This window comes from Stegodyphus dumicola, chromosome 10 (genome assembly GCF_044657685.1).
Source record: "Stegodyphus dumicola isolate Sdum_Otavi_A_Nest chromosome 10, ASM4465768v1".
NCBI lineage: Eukaryota > Metazoa > Arthropoda > Arachnida > Araneae > Eresidae > Stegodyphus > Stegodyphus dumicola.
In genome coordinates this window covers 69,474,850-69,497,700 of record NC_140777.1, presented here as the reverse complement: position 1 = coordinate 69,497,700, position 22,851 = coordinate 69,474,850, and the positions used below count along the sequence as shown (strand labels likewise).

Genomic DNA, 22,851 nt, shown 5'->3' with positions numbered 1-22,851 from the left:
TCCTTTACAAATATATTTACTTATTTTTATATATTTTATTTTATTTTAATTGCTAATTATATGTTGTTTTATTTATCATTATTTTACATATTTATTTCTCTTCGGCATTCGTGATGGTCTTTCATAGTGATTTGGCATTCCCGATTTTCAAAATTTATCTTTGACTTACTGCGATGATAAATGTCGTAATAATTAAAAATTATCCTCTTCTGACAGTGAAGTGAGAGCAGATCACTATATGTGCAATTTCTTTCTATTACATTACGTTAGGTCGCTTGAATATGGCAAATGACATGAGGATATCTGCATTTTTCTAATAGAAAATTATATACATTCATATTACGCATGGGGAAAAACACGAAAACCAACCATACAGCTAGCGCATTCACTCAAGTTCAAACCTAAGAACTACTAGAATTCAGTAGTCTTTAACATACTTAACCATAAGACTATTAAAAAGAGCTTTTTTTGGGGGGGGGAATCTATAAAATGTTGCTTGGCGATTAGACGCGCATTTCATTACACATATCATTTTTATGTTCATATTTCTTATAAATATTTATTCCCTATTTAAATTAAAGTGACTTTTTAAAGAAACTTTAATTTAACCAGAGTAGAATTTCTCTACTTTCGAATTCAGAGATATCAGACTCCCCTTCCTCTTTCCATGCTTCTTAATAGAATAATTCATATGGAAAATATTTTTTTTTAATTTCTGAGAAGGTTCGCATAATGTGCCTGGGTTCCACCAATTTTTCTTTATTATAAATTAGGTTAAAATGTCTTCACCTTTTTTTACGTTTATTTCCTTTTAAAAAACACCGAACTGAGATATTCAAGAAATTCAGATATCTAAAGAAATAGGATGGTATTTTGTTGCCTAAAATTCGCATTAATATATATTCCTAGTAGCTTTTCGTCGAACAAAGGGGATTCGAATACAATTATAAAATAGCACTTCGAAAACTATGTAAAGAAGTTCAACAAATATTTAAACTCTCTGAAAAACAAGTTAAAATTACTGACTTTTTTTTTTTTTTTTTTTCAAGTAAACTCTTGCAATATGCATGAAAATTGATAGTTTGGATTATTCGTGTTTTTCAATTATCCGTGACCTGCTTCTTCGGCATTAGCCCGGGTAATTAACAGTACGCTACATAATCATTTAATTAAATTAAGTATGCAGCCATGAGTATTTTCTGTAAAGGACTTCCACCGTAGTCCTTTCCAGTTCTATATATTTCTAATCAGTGGCAGAGCTAGGGTTTTTGCCGCTAGGGGTGGTTCCTGATTTTCTGTTCCTTTGGATACACAAACAATAACTTAAAAAAATGTCACTTGATATATAAGGGAATAAATTTAAACTTTATGTTAATTTTTTAAGACAAATTTCAATTACATTATTATTTTGCTTGCGCCCCCCCCCCAAACTGTGGATAACATCGTATATATCTACTTGATTGTTCCATTTGCTGTAATATAGGGAGTATAGAAAGATTTCTGAAATGTAAAATAAAAATTTATAGTTCTTATATGCTAAATAAAAATTTATAGTTCTTATATGCTAAATAAAAATTTATAGCTGTAAAATATATTCTGAATAATTTGTAATTAGAAATGCCTTTTTACAACCACCAGCGCTTACAGCTGCAGAGTCATTATGTTTTTTGAAAAGGAGACGTGAAAAATGTGCAGTGCTCTCGCCAGGACTAGAGCTCTCGAATACGCATCGAGGGTGTTACCGTTACACCACGAAGGCATGCTGGAAAGAGGAAGAAAATACCTTATCTACTCCCCCTTCTAAAGGGCGACTGGGGATTAGGGGATCCATTCGCCCAATTCTGCAGGTGATGAATTATTGTTCACAAACTTTTAGTTCAGGTGCCATTTTTAGAATCATTAGATTGTTTTGAAGCAGGAAAATTTAAAAATATGCAATGCCTCGTCGAGACTCGAACCTTGTGCCTCTCCAATACGCGTCAAATATCCCTCCGATTACACCACGAAGGCATGGTGGAAGGAGAAAGAAAATTCCTTATACAGTTAATGTGACAAAAGTTCACACTAGTGTTACAATATTTGAAACTTCGTTCTAGATGCTGCCTTTTAGAATAAACTGCAAAAATTCAAAAGGACCGCCTTTACACGTTCCTGTCTCGTTTCCGCCCAGCAATAAAACTCTTGAAATACTTCTTTCTTCACAAGGAATTATTCCTAATTAACGTCACCATGATCATAATTTAATTAATAATCGTAATTTTCATTCAAATGTTTCGACGGAATAAAAAAACTTGCAAGTATATGTAGGCGTTGAAATTTCGTGCTGATTTCTTTTGAATACGTTACCTCAAGTACAAACTTTTTCCTCCTCAATTTATATCAGTATGCAACTCATAAAATCTCATTATTCTTTGCGTGTTTCTATTATCTACATCACTAACTTCGATAAAATATTGCTTCAAGCTAAAAACGCCGCCCACAAAAATGTGCCGCCGAGGGCGACCTCCTCCTCCTCTGCCCTCTTCTAGCTATGCCACTGTTTTTAATTTTGGAGGCAAAAATCTATTTTTAACAATAAATTTGAATAAGAATATTTATCTTCAAAAACAACCACTTTGAATTGAGCTTATTGCGGCAAAATTTCTCTTCCAAATAAGATTGGAATAAAATGTGTGTGATAGCAAATACACTAATCTGTTTGAATGCTAAAGATAAAGGACACCGCATCTTGATAATTCTGGCCAAATAGTTTTTCTTCGTACAGCTTTCTAAACTCCATTTCTGAAATGGCTTTGCTCGCTTCCATTGCATAGTTATATTACCTAGCTTTTAACATGAGTGCGTTGGAAGTTCTTTCCCCAAATAAATGGCACCTTGATTTATTTCTTGTATATTGACTTCCGCACTAATTTTCCGATAGCGGGAGACGTATTTCGACACCGAACGTGTGCCTACGCCAAAGCAACGAACAGGTTTTGGCAGTCGGATGGTGATTCCTTCCTTATTCGCCCTAGCCATACTAAGTAAGGCGCTGCGGGCGGCTATGCCGGCCTACATATTTCGACATCAAGATAAGCTCATCAGGAGTGCGCTTTTCGTTTTCCACTTATGATAGATTATATTTTATAATTAAGTTAGCTTTTTTGTTTCTGAAACGATCAAGAAAAAAATTTAAAAAAAAAAAATTCTGAAAGCTTTCAGATTTTATATGACGCCTAAAGAGGCGTTTTTAGTCCAAAGGGATTTGAATCCCGAAGGACTATTAGTTTCGTTTTGGCATTTTGCGTCGGACTCATACATGTCGGTTCACTTTTCAAACTGTTGCCACAAAATGTTAGAATCCTGCATTATATTTGAAGAAATTAAATAATGAAAAATCTGCATAAATGTATGTATATTTCTCGTATTGTGATAAAACAACGGTACATAGAGTCATCGAATTTTGAATAACGTAATCCTCCAACGAATATGAGCATGTGGAAGACCAAATTTGAAATTTGAAATTTGTTTTATGATCGATTTCCTATTTTTTAAAACTTTGACGAATTTTTGATTAACAAACTCAAGGATTTCAAAGCGAGCAATGGCAACGTTGTGCAGAAAAAACATTTTTATCTCCAGCGCGTGAGTCTCTGTATCGGAAATTCTAAAGATATGCTCGTTTTAAAACTATTTTGCGATATTGCTGTTGCACTGGATCTTATGGTTTAAGTGCGAGGAACATGATATTTAATAAAGAAAGGTAACACACAAAATGTTAAAAAACGCCCCTTTGGACGTAATTTAAAATCTGAAACATTTCAGATTTTTTTTTTTTATATTAATTTTTTTTTTTTTTTTTTAAATTTTGTGTGTTAACTTTATTTATTAAATATTATGTTCTTCACACTTAAACCACCAAATTCAATTACTTAACAGCAAAATCACAAAAGAAGAAATGTTGCGCCTAAAATATCTGTGCTTGAAGATGCAGGAATGTTAATGCAACGCTTTGAAATCTTTGAGTTTGTTAGTCAAAAATTCTTTAAAATTTTACAAATTATAAAATAGATAATAAAACAAATTCCAAGTTTGGGCTTCCAGATGCCCATATTCGAGTGTAGGACTACGTTATTCGAAATTTGATATCTCTAGGTACCGTTGTTTTTTCACAGTGCCAGAAACATACATGCATTCATGCAGATTCTTTATTGTTTAATTTTCTTCACATATAATGCAGGGCTCTAATATTTGGTGGCAGCAATTTGGAAAGTGATTCAGACTTTTTAGTGAAGCAATGCAAAGTACCAAAACGAAATCAAGAGCACTTCTGGGCTAGTGCCCTTTAGACTAAAGAAAAAGAAAGAAACAGAATAATTAAATATCTTACACAGCTTTGAATGAAAATTAAAAACAACCACTTTTTTTGTAAACGTGAAAATTAGAAAATTAAATTTAATTTCTATCTATTTATGGAAACTAGAAATATAAAATTACAATGAATTTTCAGTACCTATTCTAAGGTACTAAAAAGTTCACCGGGAGATGAAAATTTGCAAGCAGTGTTTAAAATAAAAAAAATAGTTACGTTAGTCCAAAAATAAACAAAATTTTTTTAAAAAATTGCAGCTTGAAAAAATCAGAATGCACTCTTAACACTTTGAAAATATTTATCATTAAAGCTGATCTGATCTTAGTATGCGTAGTTCATTCAATGCCTGAAACAATTTTAAGCAGTTACAATATACCTATTAGTTTAAGAGTTAATGCCTTCTTTCAGAAACAAAACAAAAAACTTTCAAAATGAGCTGTTCAAAACGGCAAAATCGAATAGCTGGGGGGTGGGGTGATTCTGGAAGCTTTCAGATTTTACATTAAGCCCAAAGAAACTTTTTTAACTTTTTGCGTCTTAGCTTTATTTATTAAATATCATGTTCTTTGCACTTAAACCATAAAATTCAATTCAACAGCAATATCGCAAAGTTATTTTAAAAATGAGCATATCTCACGCGCTGAAGATTTCCCCTCCCCCTCCCACACTATTGCTCGCTTTGAAATCGTTGAATTTGTTAATCAAAAATTCGTTTAAGTGTTACAAAATACGAAATCGATAATAAAACAAATTTCAAATTCCGAATTCGGGGTTCGAAATGCCCATATTCGATGAAAGATTACGTTACTCAAAATTGGATGGCTCTAGGTACCGTTGTTTTATCACAATGAAAGAAACATGCATACATTTATTCAGATTCTTCATTATTTAATTTCTTCGAGTGTAGCACAGAGCGATAATATTTGGTGGCTACAAATTAAAAAGTGAACCAACATATAAAGTTTTCAACGTAAAATGCCAAACGAAGTTAATAGCTAAAAGAAACTTGCTGTAATATTATTTTTATGGTAAATTAACACCATCTGAATATTTGTATATTTATTTAATTAAAAAAAAGATTCAATTATTCAAAACATAAATTTACATATATATCACCTGATCGCTTTCGCACGAGACTCGCAGCAAATATTTTCCTCAAAGTGCAATATTTTTTTATTTTGCTAGGACAAGAAACCCGCTTATAAGAAAACAATGAGCACCTGTTCGATGTATTTAAGATTTGAAAATTAGCTGTAATGAGATCCAGATAGTAAAACCAATGAATTAATTAACTTAATTAACATGACAAATAATAAGTTTAATTAATCTGCCCAAAATAATTGTTCATTTAAATATTTTTAATAATTGTTATTATGAACTTTAATTTTATTAACCATTATTCAATTGTAATTAAAGATAAATATCATTTTATTAAATCAGGAAATACTAAACATAAATTTAAAATTAGAAATTGCTAAGAATTATTATTACCTTGCTGTGTTTAAACATAATAAATTGAATAATTATGAAAAACTTGAGAGATTTACACTCGAATGCAAAATTTCTAAATACATTAATTTACTGAATAACTCTGTAAACAAAAGTGTCAAGTATAAATTTTATTTAAAAAAAATTAGATTCAGTTCCTGATATTTTTACGCCTTTTGTAAGGATTTAACTGGATTCTATTTTACCTGAATTTTATTACAGCCATATTTCTATTCGTTAAATTAGCATATACAGCTTCATTATTTTTTTTTAATTAGAATAAAATATTTTGATAGAAATTATTTTTGAACAACAACTCTTTTTCCTTTTTCTGAAAAACTTCCTTCACTAAAAACCAAGAAGTTTTGAATTATCTCACGTTTAAAATAGCTATCCAATTAATGTATAGCTCTTAATATTGAAAGTTGCCGATTAATTACTCCGAATTTCTTCCTAAACTTGATTAAATTTATTGAATTATGAAACTAATTATCTTTCTTGTCTATCCTAATAGTAATATAGTTTAGTTTATGCGAAGTAAAGTAATTAATTATTATTTTGGTACACTGAAATTTTTCATAGTATCCACCTCCCCAAGATGACCACTCTAAATGAAACCTCTTTTATTTAATGTGTAATTAAACAACGGTGTCGGATATCGCTACTCGTCATGCTCAGACGATCATTTGAATAAAAAATAAAATATCTCTGAAACTGTGGTGGTCGTCTTAGGGAATTTCACTGCACCTTAAATTACATTGCGATTGCAGAGGTGTTGCTGTAAAATTTCAAATGCATCTTGCCTCCAGGCTCCCTCCATAAATAGTCATGTAGGACGAATTTCTTTTCCACTCTGTTGTAAACCTTAAACTACCTGGGAAGAAAAACCGCCGGCTAGTTCGTCTGCTCTTTGCTTTTTGCATGCGAACTTCTGTCATGTGTTTGATTTATTTTTTCCTTTAATAATAGGTCTAAAATATTAGTTGAACCTACTCCATCATTTCTGATCTTCATGATGCGAGTGTGAATTAATAATAATCATTTTGTTTTAAAAATCAAAGATAATGTCAAGAAAATAAACAGCAGGTGTGAACATAGCTTTGACAGCTGTAATTCTGCATCTCTCACTTAGAAGGCGGCAGCCTCATCGAATACTAAGGATCGTGAATTCAGTCAGTAAAATGAAGAAGAATGCTCTGAAATAATGGAATATACTTACGAATCTTCATGATATAGATATTTTATACTTATATATCGGATTATATTGTATATCGGATTTATTTGTTTTGTGATTTTTTCTTGTTTCCAATAATGTGGTTTCGTTATTTCTGCATTTTGTTTACTTTTATCGCGTTTTGTGAGGGACGTACAGACGTCAAACGAACGTCACGTGTAAGACAAGATTTTGAATTTACTTTGCATGGTAAGTCAAACTCTTTATATCTTAATGATTGCTTCATAAATGATTCTAGGTGTATCGAAATAGGAATGCAAAATATTTACCATGTACTGCATACTTCTTAGCTGTTTAAATATACCTTATTATTTGCTTTTTCGAAGGGCTAACTGGAAATAATAATAGTTAATAAGTATATTTTTATTGTTAATACTTCGAAGATGCGTTAGTGTTTTCATCTCTGTCACAATAAGAATGAGAAGTATGGGAGCGTGTTGTTGCCAATCGACAATGCATAATTTTTGTCGATTATAACTTCCGATGTTATTAAACGTGTCAGTATAAAAGTTGTCTTAAAAAGTTATTTTGTATGTGTTTCTTGATGATATTTTGAACAAATTGTCTTATGCTTTATACCGTAATGTGTAATAAATAAAGTTCTTTTCTATAACTCATATGATAAAGATCGAAAAATTTCTAACTCTGCTTCGTTCCGCGCTCTTCTTTCACATTTAATAGTAAAAATTATTGGTAATGTTTTAATTTTGCAGTAATGTAAAGATTGCAAGCCTCTCTATGGAATTTTTTATATATGCCTCAAGAACACCTGATTAAGATGTTTACTAATTTCAATTTTTTGAGTTCATGTGCTCATAAAATAGATAGTATTGTCGTTTGAGGGAAATGTTTGTTGCAAGCGATCCAATGAAATAAATACGCAGTTACATTTTGAATAGTGCAATAGATTAATAATATATTATATTAATGATTAATAACATTTATGTAAATAAGTCACGTGTCTCTACACTGCCTTAATTTACTATAAAATAATACTTTAGTCTTTTTTATTTATTTATTCATTTTAACTTTGTCATTTTGTACTGACGACTTTATTTGTAAGATTTTATGTTCTATGTCTGATTTCTTCAGACCTAATTCTTAAACTTCCTACCTACCTACCGTAATAGCTTAGCTTGCAATTATTTCAAGGATTAAATTGAAATTTGCATATCAATCTCAGATACCAGTTTATTTTTAATCTTGTAATTTTATATTTTTTAATTTTTTTAAACATTTGTAAATTTTCATAATAACTTTGTTTAGATAGTCGACTGCAATGCAATTTATTCTAATCTGACTATAGATTGCAGAGTTCTACTTGTATAGAAGCTTAATTCAATGTCCTCCAGTAATAATATAAAAGATAAAGAATTTTAAAAAATTTGCAAATGGTTTGAAACAAAAAATTTCTGGTGTGTGTGTATTTAATTACGGCAAAGCACACGAGGGCTATCTGCCTAAGGGGGAGGGATGCCTTCGTGGAGGACTTTCTAAGGGAAACTGGCTCGTATACACGTTACACATGGGGAAAACCACGAAAACACCCATGCAGCCAGCCCGTTCGCGGGATTCGAACCTCGGACCGAACTACCAGTGTTCAGCGACTTTACCGCTCGGCCGCTGGTGGGCCAAAAGAAAAAAATTCTGGCAACAACGTTTTATTTGAAATCAGAAATATGGTCTGCTGCTTTTCAAATTTTTTCTTCCTTCAAAAAGTAGCATGTAAACAAACTGCAGATTGAAGGATATGTTTTTGCGTTCTCGGAAGAGAAATATTTCCATTCCATAGTTCATAAACGTTGTGAAATGCATCTTATTAAATTTCCAAGTGCAAAATAAACAATATTATTAATCGTAAATGGAAAACCCATCAGACTTTACTTCTACGGGGAAAGAAGGGTACAAACGAATAACCGAAAAAAGCACGTGTTACATCTGTTTGAGAAGTGGAACCGTTGGTAACAAGAGAAAATTCGCCCGACGCAGAAATCATTTTCAAAGTCTAAATACTATATCTGTAGCAACAATAAATAAAATAACAAACCAAGATTTAAAACTTTAAAAAGGTAAAAATATAATGTTCACCAGCTTTTACGGAGTCATATGGCTCAGAGCAGAGCAATTTGTAGAAGCCTGTATGAAGGCTGTTTAGGAGATAGTGACAATACATTGTGACCCTTCATGAAGTATCAGTTTACCTAAATGACTGCAACAACAACGAAAAAAAAAAAAAAAAAAAGATATATTTATTACCGAAAACGAAGAGAAAAAATTGTATAAACCTGGTTTCGTACAAAGCAAAGAAAGTTTCAGTGAACACATTTATGATTGCCTCAGGATTCTGTTACAGTCGAAAATTAAAAATAAGAAAAGTGAGAAAAAAATTTTAAAACTATCAATACACTATCAATATAAAGTTTACGTCCGATATTTATAATAAAAATTCCATTTCTTTTTATCACTATCCTAATACAATTAGTGAAACTTCCTCAAGACAAAGCAACTCATACTTCATCGACGAAAAGAAAAAACACACATCTTCCTTCCCTTCCCGACAACATTAGCACTGCATTCTTTGAATAAATGAAGACTGTTACAGGTATTGCATATATACCTTTTCAACGTATTCCTGTGAAGTCCTCTGATATTTCACTTATGGACTATTGTCCATTTGCTCTCTTGGAAGAGATCATTCTAAGGGAAAACCCACCACATTTGATGGAAAATAATGAAGAGTAATGGAAAGCAATACCCTTAGAAATTTTAAGAAAAGGAAATTTCGTCATAGGCTTGTAGTATAATCATAGGCCTCAACCATATTCCGGCGCTAGACAGAGCTATAGGTAGAGCAGGATTGAGGAAAGTGAGGCACTTGTCTCAGGTGAAAGGCAAGGACGGGCACTAAATTAAAAATTACATTTAAAAAATTTTATATGACCAGAACATGATCTCCAACCAGTTGCACGTTTTAAATAGCAACGAGCTTTATGTAAAGTATCATTTACGGTTGATAGTTTTAAACAAAATTCAATATATTGTTCCAATAAATAGAAAAATCTGTAATACGAAATTTTGGATTGTATCTTTCTAGGTATATTTGTTCGTGGAAAAAACTGTTTTCCTAAATTCATACCAGCGCAAATAAGGGACTGCCTCTTAAATTAAATTAATAATAGTATTATATTAGGCATTTGAAGAACATATAATTTAACTGGTTTTTTATTTGAAGAAAATTAGGTGTTCACAATACATTTTAAGTAAATACTATGAACAAATACTCTAGTTTATTCTTCTTTTATGTGGTTCTTGTAGCATCAACAAATCATTTTGATCTTCACATGTATCCCCGCGATATTTACACATCGGTAAAACAATGCTGGTTCATCTGCAGCGATATATTATCATTTACCTATGGAAAAATACACTGGTGTGCAAAAATTAAGGACGACACGGTTTTTTCAATATAACTTTGTACAAAAGCTTTCCAAATCAACACATTTAATACCGTAAGATCCCCAGTACGTAAAGGACATCAGTAATGTAAGCAACACGTACTAAGAGAGAAATCAGAGGATAAAAAGAAGCTTTATTGAAAAGTAGCATGGAGCGCAATGCGACTGAAGGCCGAAACATCCCTGTGATGGGTGTTCAGCAAGAAACATCCGGTCTTTAATAGGGGATATGATCTCCCCTGACTGCTAGGCAGGTTTCACAGCGTCTGCCCATGCTGAGAATGAGGGTGTCAATGAGTTGTTGAGGCATTGCTGCCCATTCGTCTTGCAGCGCCAATCGAAGCTCCGGAATCGTTACTGGTGGTAAGGTACGAGCTGCCAAGCGTCTGCCTAGAAAATCCCATACATGCTCGATGAGATTGAGATCCGGACATCGTGCCGGCCAATCCATGCGTTCAATATCCTCACTCTCTAAGAGCTGTTCGGCAGCTACTGTGCGATGACATGGTGCATTGTCGTCCATGAAAGGAACTGCGGACCCATAGCGCCTCTAAAAAGACGCACATATGGAAGAAGAATCTCGTTACAATAACGGGTCCCGTTGACTGAACCTGCGTCGAAGATGTGAAGGTCTGTACGACTACCAAGCATGATGCCTTCCCAAACGAGAACACCGCCACCTCCATAGCCTGTCCCTTTCAATGATGTTCGAGGGATGATTGCGGCTTCCCCGCTCTCTTCAGATGAGTATGCGATGAGAATCGCTATTCAGACTGAATCTGCTCTCATCTGTAAAGAGTACTCGTCCCCATTCATTGTCTCTCCAATTTCGGTGTTCCCGGCACCACAGGAGAACGCCTTCTCCGATGGGCAGGCGTTAGAGGTACACACCGTACAGGGCGTCGTGCAAACAGACCACCACTGTGCAGTCTTCTGCCCACGGTTAAACGCGATATCGGTCGTCTCGTCGCCTGTGTCGCGTTCTAGCGATTTCTCCCGCTGTCTGCCGCCTATTTCTTCTGGCCTGTAAGGCAATATACCGGTCATCTGCGGGTGTGGTTCCTCGTGGACTATCACTACTAAACCCCCGATAGCTGTTCCTGTAGTTTGAAATTGTCTCCAAAGTCGTGAAACGATGCTGTGAGCAATTCCGAACTCTGCAGCCACACTTATCACACTGCGGTCTTCCTCCAACTTCCCAATGATTCGACCTCGGGGTAAAAGCATCCAGATATCGTCTAACGGATTGATTATTCGCCATTTCTCGCTGAGGCAGTAACTCGTTGTGATTTTAACTGCTATATGGCGTGCAATCTCTTTGCCAGAATTACTGATCTTACACCGACAACATGCTTTATACTACTCATACACTCCCCCATTACGTCTACCTGCATATCTGCGCATGTGCTACCGTACATCACCTTACTTAATCTCCTGATTGGTCTTTCTGTCCGCTCTGCCTCTTCGTTCAGCTGATATGCTAATTTTTCGACTTCGTCCTTAATATTTGCACACCAGTGTATGTCGCGTTTATTCCTGCAAAACTGCTGAGCTTTAAGTAAAGTACCACTTCCGTTTGTCCAGTTTTACTCAAAATCTAATCAATCATCTTATATGAATGCAGAAACCTTAAATATGAAAGAGATATTTTTGGAAGTTTGACAGAAAGAGTTATCGTGGAAGAAAAATTCGTCACATACATACCCACGTACAGGCAGACATCATTGCAAAAATTGTTTTTGCTGTGACTTATCTCACTTGTCTGACAATAACATAAAAACAAGCCCACGAAGTTCATCACGACAAAGAATGCAAGAGTGTCGTTGGCAAGAATCTTGAGCACCATACTGGTGACAGTACGACTTCGCTCCGTTCCGCCCCCAATTTTGATGGAGAGCAACCCCGGGGGACGGGTCCGAGAGTCTCACACCCCTTTTTTCCCTACCGCCAGCCTCTCGAGAGGACTTTCGGCTCGCAACATATTTAGAGGTACCCCCATGCTGCACGGACACTATATATTACAAACATTTATGGTTTCGACGGGATTCGAACCCGTCTGGGCGGCTTGCAAAAATAGTAAATCACGTTCCAGGACTTCTACAATTCCCTTTCACCAAATTCGTGTTTATTCACTGAAAACCTCAATCGAATTTTTGGACCAAAGACGTTACTTCCCTATATTTGCATAGTTGTTGTTTGCATAGTATTATTATTGTTAATTTCAATAGTGAAGTGCATCCAGAAACACCGCTACAAAACAGTCCTTTTAAAGCAATAAAAAAAATCGATATATTCTGAAAAACTTGGCCACTCACATGCTTTCCCTTCATTAGTTAGTTAACCAACAAAATCAAAATTTAATTAATTGTTAAGGATTAAATATTTAAAAAGTAAACAGAAATATTATTTTTCCGTATTTTACATATCCGTATTTTCCGTATTAAAATTTAATTAATTGTTACGGATTAAATATTTAAAAAGTAAACAGAAATATTATTTTTCCGTATTTTACATAATTTTGATCTCGTCATTGTTACTTTATACAAAGTTCAAACTAATATAAGGCATCAATGATAAATCATTGCAGTGGATTGAAAACTAATAATTTCTTTAAGCAAGTCAAGAATTTAAGGCTGTAAGATAAAAGAAAAACAAACAAAACCTTGCAATTAAAATTTTTAAAGATATAAGAAATTGCATATTTAGCAAACAGATTAAACCAATATCGAATCCCTGCGAATGAACTGACTGCATAAGTGTTTTCGTGTTTTTCACCCCTGTGTAACCTAAATACAAGCGTGTTTTCCTTAGAAAATCGTCTGCGAAACATCCCACTCCTTAGACAAATAGCTATCGTATGATTTGTGATACTGAATTAAACAAGGAAGCATAATGAAAGTAATATCCCCTTTCGTTACGAAAAAATGAAAGAAAATGTTCCCAAAATATAGTCAAAATTTAGCTTTAAAGATAAATTTATTATAAGAATATAAAAAGAGGGGGAAAAAGAAAGGTTAATAAGTCATCTTGTCAGGAATCAATTCATAAAAGAATTAATTTTTATTAAAAATAATTTTTCATTATAGAAAGGAAAGAAATGAGAAGTGTTTTAATCTCAGGCCTAAAATAGAATTATAAAGAATTAAACAGGATAGTTTCCAATTTCTAGTTTCCAACTCGTGAAAAATTCATTATCAGAAATATCTAGTTTGAAAAATCATGCTGTTTTAATAACTACTGCTATTTCAATAATTCTGATTGCTAGATCTTTTAAATAAAATTAAGACTAATAAATTTTATTTCAATAATTTTTTAATTCGGAAATAGCGTTAATATTTTTAACGTTGCCAATAACTAATGTTAAAATGAAAGAAGCTTCAGAAAACATAGAATATAAAAAAAATTCTCTTACTCCCTCTTCCCTTCTTGTACGAAGTAAAAAGGAAGTATTGTAATCGCGAAAAGTTTCAGGCAACATATTTCAACGAAAATATCCATTTTGACCGCTATCGAATGCAATTTAACGATGTTTTTGCGTGATATCTGTGCGTAAGGACAGAATAAAAGACACTTTTCCTCCAAAAAAATTATAAAACTGCTTTAAAATTAATTCTGAAGAGAATTTTTCGTGGCCTCTGTAAGAAAGTATATGTACGTACGTACGTATCTCGCATAACTCGAAAACGAGTAGCCTCAGAACGTTGAAATTTTGTATATAGGACTGCTATAACATGTAGATGTGCACCTCGTATTTTGGTTGCAATCGGCCGCACCAAACGTATATAAATATATTTATATATATATCCACTCTGTTACCCGGCTCAGTGATCTCAGTATCTTTACTCTTATATGTTTGTAAATTGTACAATTTTTGCTTTAAAAATGATTGAATTATGTTGTTTTTATCTTCCGGTTAAGGTTTTTATGCCTTTCGTAATTCTGGAAGCAATATTTGTACAATTATCAACAATTTAAAAGCTGTTTAAGTGCGGTTAAGTTTTAAATAACATGGCGGACATATTTGTTTACACTTGAAACAGCAGAATTGTAGATTTGTTGCCAATCTAGAGAGACTAAGCTTCGCAACACAAAAATAACGCCTTCATTTATTATTGCGAATTAAATCATGCTTAATCCTTTCTGGAATTTTTTCGAGGAAATAAGTGTTTAAGATTTACTTCGTAATTTTTAATGCAGATATTTTGAGGTTTTTATGTATTTTTGCCTTTTCGCGAAGTGAGAGCTGAATTATTTGAATGAGAAATACTCAATCGTCTGTGAAAAACTGTTTCTTTTCTGTTTTGTTTCCTTAATTTCTTTCATACATCGTTTTAGCTTTGTTATAGTATTTGAATAGAACATGTGGCAACGATAATTCTTCAAATGATATAAATTTTGTGCATTCAGAGTGTCCTTATAGTAAACAAATATAGTGAATTTTAAAGAGTGCATTTATTCTATTGTGGTATATGCGCTGTCGGCGAAGTAGATTTAATTCAATCGAATCAATTTAAATGAAATTCAAGAAAAAAATGCGTATAATTTAATATTCCGTACAAGGAAGTCATGTGGTGTACACATCAGATTTTTTTTTAAAAATCACTATGTTCTGTAGAGAATATAAATTAAATCAAGAAGATATTCTTTAAATAATTGTTGTGTAGAGACATTAGGTTATTTCGAAGCAGGAGATGTTAAAAATGAGCAACGCCCTCCCTGGGAAGTGAACCACGGACATCTCGAATACGAGCCGAGCATACTGACCACTACCAACACCGACTCGAAAATAGGCCTGAGCACGAGAGAATGGTCAGTGATGTCACGATCAGAAGACCGAAGTCTGATGACTGTGAAGCAGGGGAAAGTGTCTCCCAGAAGTTTAAACCAATACTCAGCAATGAATCTATACTTAGCGCTTTTTACTACTGTCTCTGTAAATTCGTATTCTGCCTTGTGATTAGATCCTAATTTGAATTGAAATTTCAGAAACCTTATGGAAAATTTGTCAGAAATTATGACCAATTAAAATAATACGCACTGTAAGTAATTTGTCCCTCTCGAATGGTTGGATAACTGCATCTAAAGCAATGTATGAGTAATGATAATGAAATAAGTGTATAAGAATAAATGTTAATTGTAGACACATTAGGTATTTTTGTAAAAGCCGGAAATATGAAAAATTAGCAACCACCTGCGCCTGAAATCGAACCACGGACCTCTGTAATACCAGCTCAGTGTGCTGACCACTACACCACGAAGGCACGCCTAGGAAGACGAGAGAAAAACCTTATATAAATCGCCGGGAATCGAACCATTGACCTCTGGAATACCGGCCCAGCGTGCAGAACCACTACATCACGAAGACACTCTAGGAAGGTGGGAGAAATACCTTATATACTCCCCCTTTTAAATAGCGACTGGGGTTTTTTAGGAGACCCAATCGCCAAATCCTGGGTGAGGAGAATCATCATCCAACACCCTTTTTAGTTCGGGCGGCACTGTAGAGACATTAGTTATCTTTTGGAAGCAGGCAAGATAAAAAATTAGGCAAGATAAAAACGCCTTCGCCAGGAATCGAACCACGGACCTCTGAAATACCGGCTCCGTGTGCTGACCACTACACCACGAAGGCACGCTAGGAAGGCGGGAGAAATACCTTATAAAATAATAATTTGAATTAAAATTAAGGCATTTTGCTATAAGAATCATGAAAGGTAATCATAAAAACTTTACCTCGAACGGAATGTTTATTTCCTTTACGAGGTATATATTTCACTCACATATTTCGAGGAGATGTGAGAAAGAATTTTATTGCCGAAACATAAGTTTACGGGCATCAACTGTCGTAGAATTCTGTGAACTTCGAACAAAACTCTGCTTAACCCTCTTTACCGTTTCTTCCGAGTCCGTTTGGGAAGAAGCAGTCCCGATGGACAGCCACTGCTTTTCCTTTTGCACAAGCAATTTGTATCTTTAAATTGCCTATATCACCGCAGAATATTCTTGTGATTTGGTGCTTCCTTTCCGTAGATATTTCTGAAAGCACGCTGCATTGAAATAACTGACAAAACCGTTGCATATTGTAATGCGCAAAAATTCTTCTCTATCATTGTCGCCATTTGGGATTTCAATCCCAGCGTCTTTCAATGTGCTGCCGTCTATTGATCAATGGTAGGAATAAAAATGGTGTATTTTCCTTTTATTTCGTGTATCACTTATTGTAATATGCGCACTAGTTTCGAAAGTGTAAATATTTAAATTCCTGCCATTCATTTGTGCTAACCCTGTATAATGAATGCAACACAGACTTACTCCTTTTTCATAACAGCAACGTGAATACTTACTAACGTAAACAAAAAATGAAAATAATCTAGCGCACAAGTCAAAAGAAGATATGAAACTGTCCACTCAAAACGCATTTTATTTAGCCTCGAATCGTAGCGTCAAATAACCCGCCTAGCAATTGAAAGTCAGCCTCAGACCCCGATTCTAGGAGTAAAATGAATCATCGGGATGGGATCTTAATAGTTCTTCTGCGTTTCGCGCTCTCTTCTTGGGCCGCATTGATACTTGCTTTGGGCCGGATGCGGTCCGAGCCATCACTTGGACACATCTGATTTAGATGATGGCCAGATATAGGTAGTGACCGTTAGATTCGGGGGTGGATCAAACATAACTGGACGTCTTCTGAAAGCTGAGTATTTTTCAAACGGCGGTCTCTGTCTAGAAGAGCCTTTTAAACATAAGAATAGTTAGTCGTCTTGATGGCCCATGTTCAATGCAGCATCTGAAGGCCATTAATTAACTCTGCAAATATAAAAAATTGCGTAACCACTGGGAGGTTGGCTTAGAACAAAAATCTCAGTTATCAGTGATACTCAAAAAGAGCCCTAATGCTTATTAAAAGTTTCGTAAACATGCTGCTTACGAGAAATTGTTGCACTATTTTCCATTCTTTGAGTTCTCCAATGGAAAGTGCTTAAGGAGGGGTGTCTTCGTCATCAATACAACCGAGATAATTGGGCTCAAGCAGAGTCGTAGCTATGTTTTACAGCGCGCGAGGGAAACTGAAGATTTTGCTTCCTTTCTTGTTTACGAAGAATAGAAAATAAAAATTTCTTCTAAAACTTTGTAACATCAGTCTGGCGTCCCTAGATGCTGTGCCCAGGGGCAAGTGTCTCTGCCCCCTTAGCTACGCAGCTAGGTCCAAGTATTCTTAACTGATGATTACAGATTCGCTTTGAACACTTATTCTTTGAACGGAAGATGATGCTTTTCGTCCCATATCCGTGAAAGATAATGGTTCCATTATGACGATTAATTTGCTTGGAAAGAACTTAGGAGGACGGCCTCAAAGAACTTTTATGATAAAGGCCCTGTGACGGCCCAGATTTGTGTAGATAAGTCTCTATATCCCCGTATAAGGCCGTTTAAGGTTAGATATTTATTACCGTTGCATAACATTTTTAGCAAAAAGATACTTTAAATACTGTCTGCAAAGTCCAAGGCAAAGTGCCTGATTTCTGTTAGGCAAAAATGCATGTTTCTGTGCGGTTTTTTTATAGATGGTTAATCGTTTTTAAGGGTGCATGTCGCAATACCAAATAAATTCGTCGAGAAAAACTTTCCTATAATTATATTAACATTGAATTAATGCATTTAAAATCAAAATATTTTTATTACTCACATCAAAATAATGTTTGTTCTTTTTTTCTTTTTTTTGTCCAAAAAGGTTTTGTCCCCAAAGGACTTTTGCGATTTTGCGTTGAATTACTATAAATGTCCGTTTCACTTTTCAAACTCTTGCCACCAAATGTTATAGTCCTGCATTATGTTTGAAGAATTGAATAATGAAAAATCTGCATAAATGCAGGTATAATTCTCGCATTGTGATAAAACAACGATACCTATAGCCATCGAATTTTGAATGACGAAATCCTCCTACGAAAATGGGCATGTGGAAGACCAAATGTGAAATTTGGAATTTGTTTTATTATCGATTTCATATTTGTAAAACTTTAACGAATTTTTGAGTTACAAACTCAACAATTTAAAAGCAAGCAATGGCTATACTCTACGGAGGAAAAAAAAAACACTTTTTATCTCCAACGGGCGCGGAACTGTGCATCGGAAATTCTAAAGATATGCTCATTTTAAAGTTATTTTGCGATATTGCTATTGAACTGAATTTCATGGTTTAAGTGCAAAGAACATGATATTTAATAAATAAAGGTTACAAACAAAGTGTCAAAAAAACGCCTCTTTGGACGTAATTTAAAATCTGAAAGATTTCAGATTTTTTTCCCTATTTACATCTCATTTATTGATTTATTATCTGACCATCTATGTTTTATCTGCGTTATGCCTCTCGAAAGTAGTCTGCTGTAAAACTTTGAAATCATAATATTCACCAACAAAAGATGAATTCAATGAGCATTCCAGATAAATAGCATTACAAAATCAAAAGCATTGATTTTGTAATGCTATTTATCTGGCAAGATAAACTGATCGTATAGACTGAGAAAAATTGTTGAAACTGTCGCGTTGTTAAGAAAGATTCAGAAATCTAGCTTTTCCTTTTCTTCCAGTTTACATTCTTAATAAATGCCATGCACCTTATTAATATTAGAAATTTATATAAATGACTAAAACATCTTTAAATTAATTTAAAGCTGGTGAAATACGTATATGTCAACCTTTAAAACTTTTTGATGGTAAAAAGCATGCCTTCGCGACATCCGTACGAATGCAATTTTAAAAATTGCTTTAGTCTTAGTTGGCAACAATACGTTACTTCTCATTTCACTATTTTTCAAAACAAGTGATTTAAATATTTTTCGATTTTAACTCGTGCTGGTTGTTGTAAGAAAATATTGTTTGTCTTCTATCGATAAAACTGTTCATAATCTATGTATTCTGAAATATTTACTATCTCTGTGCTCTATACAACGGTAAATTAATGTATATTTAGGTGTATTATAGTATAGGTGTTTAGATTTCTCCATACTTTTCATATATCGCGAGAGGAAATATTATTTATTTCTTCAGATTTCTGTGACGTTAAATGAGCTTTAATTTTTTTTTTTGTAACAAAATGTTTAAATAATCAATTTTTTTTTTTTTTTTTTTTACTATTTCCCGAAATCTGATGGTCTTATTATTATTATTATTTAAGTAGAAAAGTCTTGTTGCACAGTTCTTTAATGAAAAAGGGGCAAGTAGTAAAAGTTGCTGGTAATTGATTTTATATTATATATGCATCAAAGGGAAAAAATGACTAATAAAAAATATTCCGAAATTTATATATGTTTGCCTTTCAAAAAAATTTTACATTATAATGATGAATTTGAAGCCTAACTTACAATTATAAGTAAAGAAACAATTCCAAATGAAAAGCCACGGAGTCGGGGCTTTATACCCCGTTTACAAAACCCAGTTAATAGTACTATAAATGTAAAATGTGATCGTTTAATGTTGCCTTATTTTTTACTGCAATATTTTTTTAGAAAATATGCTTTTAAAAATGAAAAGATGATCTGGCTTTTTTTCATAAAGAAAAACAGTGCTTCCATTCAGTTTTTCATTAATATACTTATAATCATATATAAAACATCATTTTAAAAATTTGCTTTTCTTCAGTTGTGAAAAGTCAAATTTTTGAGTAACAGTATAATATTTTTTTTCACTGCTACATTTTTATTTCCGTAACTTTTTTTTTTTTTTTTTTTTTTTGTTAGAAACATTTTCTGAGCATTTGCAGAAATGATGAATGAATTATAAGATGAAACAGAGTTAATAGCTAATAGCATGCCCAATTACGTCCAGTCTATGAAAATTGGCAGTGTAGGCAGCATTTTTTTTAATGTATTTAATTTTATACCACTACTAATCTCTCTTAGATTTGCTAATAAGTATTCCTTCACTTTTTCATAGTTCATGATTCATACTTTTAAAAAAGAACTATAATGACTATGCCATTTTACTCAGCCAACCATGGCGAAACACACAGGGGCTATTTTCCAAAGAGGAAGGATCTTTCTTGGAGGACATAGCAATGTCTTGGAACAGACATGATATTTATTATGCCAATACATATTTTTCACATTTATACAGTAATAAAGGAATTTGGTGACTTTTGACGACATTATGATGAGCAGTAAACATGATATTTTGGTGTTGGCGACAGCTTTCAAAATTGTGCCGAGGCCATACTGTAGACTAGGATTTTACTCATTTATTTAAAATAGTTTCTTCACCAGGATAAATTTATTTACAAGTTATGATTAAGCAGCAATTAGGCATATGGGAAAATATATCATAGTAACCATTTTCCTGTTAATGACTGCCGCTGAAAACAACCAGTATTTCTCAGAATATAAGTAAATATGAACATCACCTTTGTGTGGTGACCATCTTCAGAAGATCAAAATAATTTAGAACCTTAAATGGTTACCATAGAGAGAATTCACTTTATGTTAAAAGTATTTATAAAAGTATGAATAGATGATATACTAAAATAACAGAACTGTTCTGTTTAAAGTAAGATGTATCATCAGCCTAGTATTATGTACATCAAACTGTAAATTATTTAGCACAATGTTTGGATTTTGCAACTAATGAATATACGTAATCTATCAAATTGGAATAGTGATTTTTAATAAAACTGCTGAAATACTGTGTTAAAAAAATCATATAGCTGACAATTTATTTGTAATTTTTTTCATTGAGAAATAAAGTGCAATAACAGTGATTTATTTTTTAAATGGTATTAAAAGACAGTTTTCACCATAGCTAATTTTGTTTTTAGAAATGTACAGTAACTATATCTTTTGCATAATATAATTGTTAGTATCCGGTGCACACGGGATTTGGCGACTTTATGCTGAGCAGTAAAAACGGGACATATACGATGAGTAGTAAACTGGTCATTCAAAGAATATATATAGTTATACATAGTATATACTATGTATATAGTGTATATACTATGTATTGTATGCATAGTATATACACTATACAGAATTGTATGCATAGTATATAGATATACACACATAGTATATAGTGTATAGTCTATATACATAGACGTTCTTTGGATCATTTTTGGTGTTGGCGATAATTTTCAAAATCGCGCCAAGGCTGCACCGTATACTAGGATTTTACCTAATTGTTTTTTGCTATACAAATTTCATGTGCAAATAAAATAAAAATGTTGTCACTTCATTTTATATGAAATATATTTTTCAAACTTTGTGCAAGAAGGGTGACTAGCTATGTCTTTTAAAATGTCTTTTTCTGATTAAATACATGGAAATATATCCACATATCTGATTTAAAATAGATGGCCCAACAGTGGCCGAGTGTTAAAGTAGGTGAACACTGGTAGTTCTCTCGGGAGTTCAGTTCCTGGCAAACAGGTTGGTCTGCCTGCATCTTTTCAGTATTTTCCTTAAGTGCAACATGTATATGAGCCAGGTTCCGTAGAAAGGTCCTCCACAAAGGCATCCCCGCTTCGGCAGATTGCTCTCAAGTGCTTTGCCATAATTAAACAAACCTAGCCAAATTTTGAATTAAATTGAAATATAATTATTGCAGGCAGTTCTTCCTTCTGTCTCTTGCCATTACTAGTTTGAGCAGCTTTATTTACTCATATAGTTTCATGCTCTGTACTTTGAATTTTTGGGAATTAATTTGCAAATTAATAGCCTTTATCTTAAAGATTTAGCTGAAAACTCTTTCAAATATTAAGCAAGAATTTGAATTCAAAAATCAAACTGCACTTTTTTATGTTTGGAATTGTATTGATTTTTAAATTACTGCTATAGTGATCACGAGATTCTGGTAGCACTGGTTTAAAAAAGAGGATTCCTAAAAAAGGAACCCCCGCTGGAAGCGAAGTCTCACCTAGCTACGGAAAGGATGCAGTGGCTACGCGGAATTTTTTCAAACCTCACCGAAAATATCTTGGCTGGAGCTCTGTCCCAGGTAGAGATCAAATGATCAGACGAAAGTTCTGCTTGTGAAGGATCAGATGATCCCAATCTGAGTGATAATCGATTGCTGTTTGGTGTTCAAGTCTTTGTAGTAAGTGCGAATGGTAACCTAGCTACGTGGGTTTCCTGGAAATGTGTGGGTTCTTAGAATTGTCCCTATCAACATCAAGTCTTGCATAGCCAAAACATAATGTAATTCCTCTGCAATCAAAATTTTTTTCCTTATGTTATGCTGTAGGCAAAAAAAAAAAAGAAAAAAAAAAAAAAAGAAAGAAAGTACTGTATGTTGCAAATGGTATCCAATGCAGGAATTTAAATTCAATTTCAAGTCAATGA

The 22,851-nt window shown here is 33.4% G+C and overlaps 1 protein-coding gene across 2 annotated transcripts in view; it reads left to right on the top strand.

Annotated features, from left to right (window-relative positions):
* The window catches only part of LOC118182569 (laminin subunit gamma-1-like), a 131,175-nt gene that overhangs the window by 40,167 nt on the left and 68,157 nt on the right, over nucleotides 1-22,851 (top strand). The window contains exon 1 of one of the 2 annotated variants that reach the window (XM_085825059.1): nucleotides 6,732-7,262. The exons of the other annotated variant lie outside the window; for it this stretch is intronic. Within the exon in view, the coding sequence (XP_085681185.1) occupies nucleotides 7,151-7,262 (112 nt within the window). The 5' untranslated portion in view covers nucleotides 6,732-7,150. Of the gene's footprint in view, nucleotides 1-6,731; nucleotides 7,263-22,851 lie in introns of those variants that run through there. 2 annotated transcript variants of the gene reach the window in all.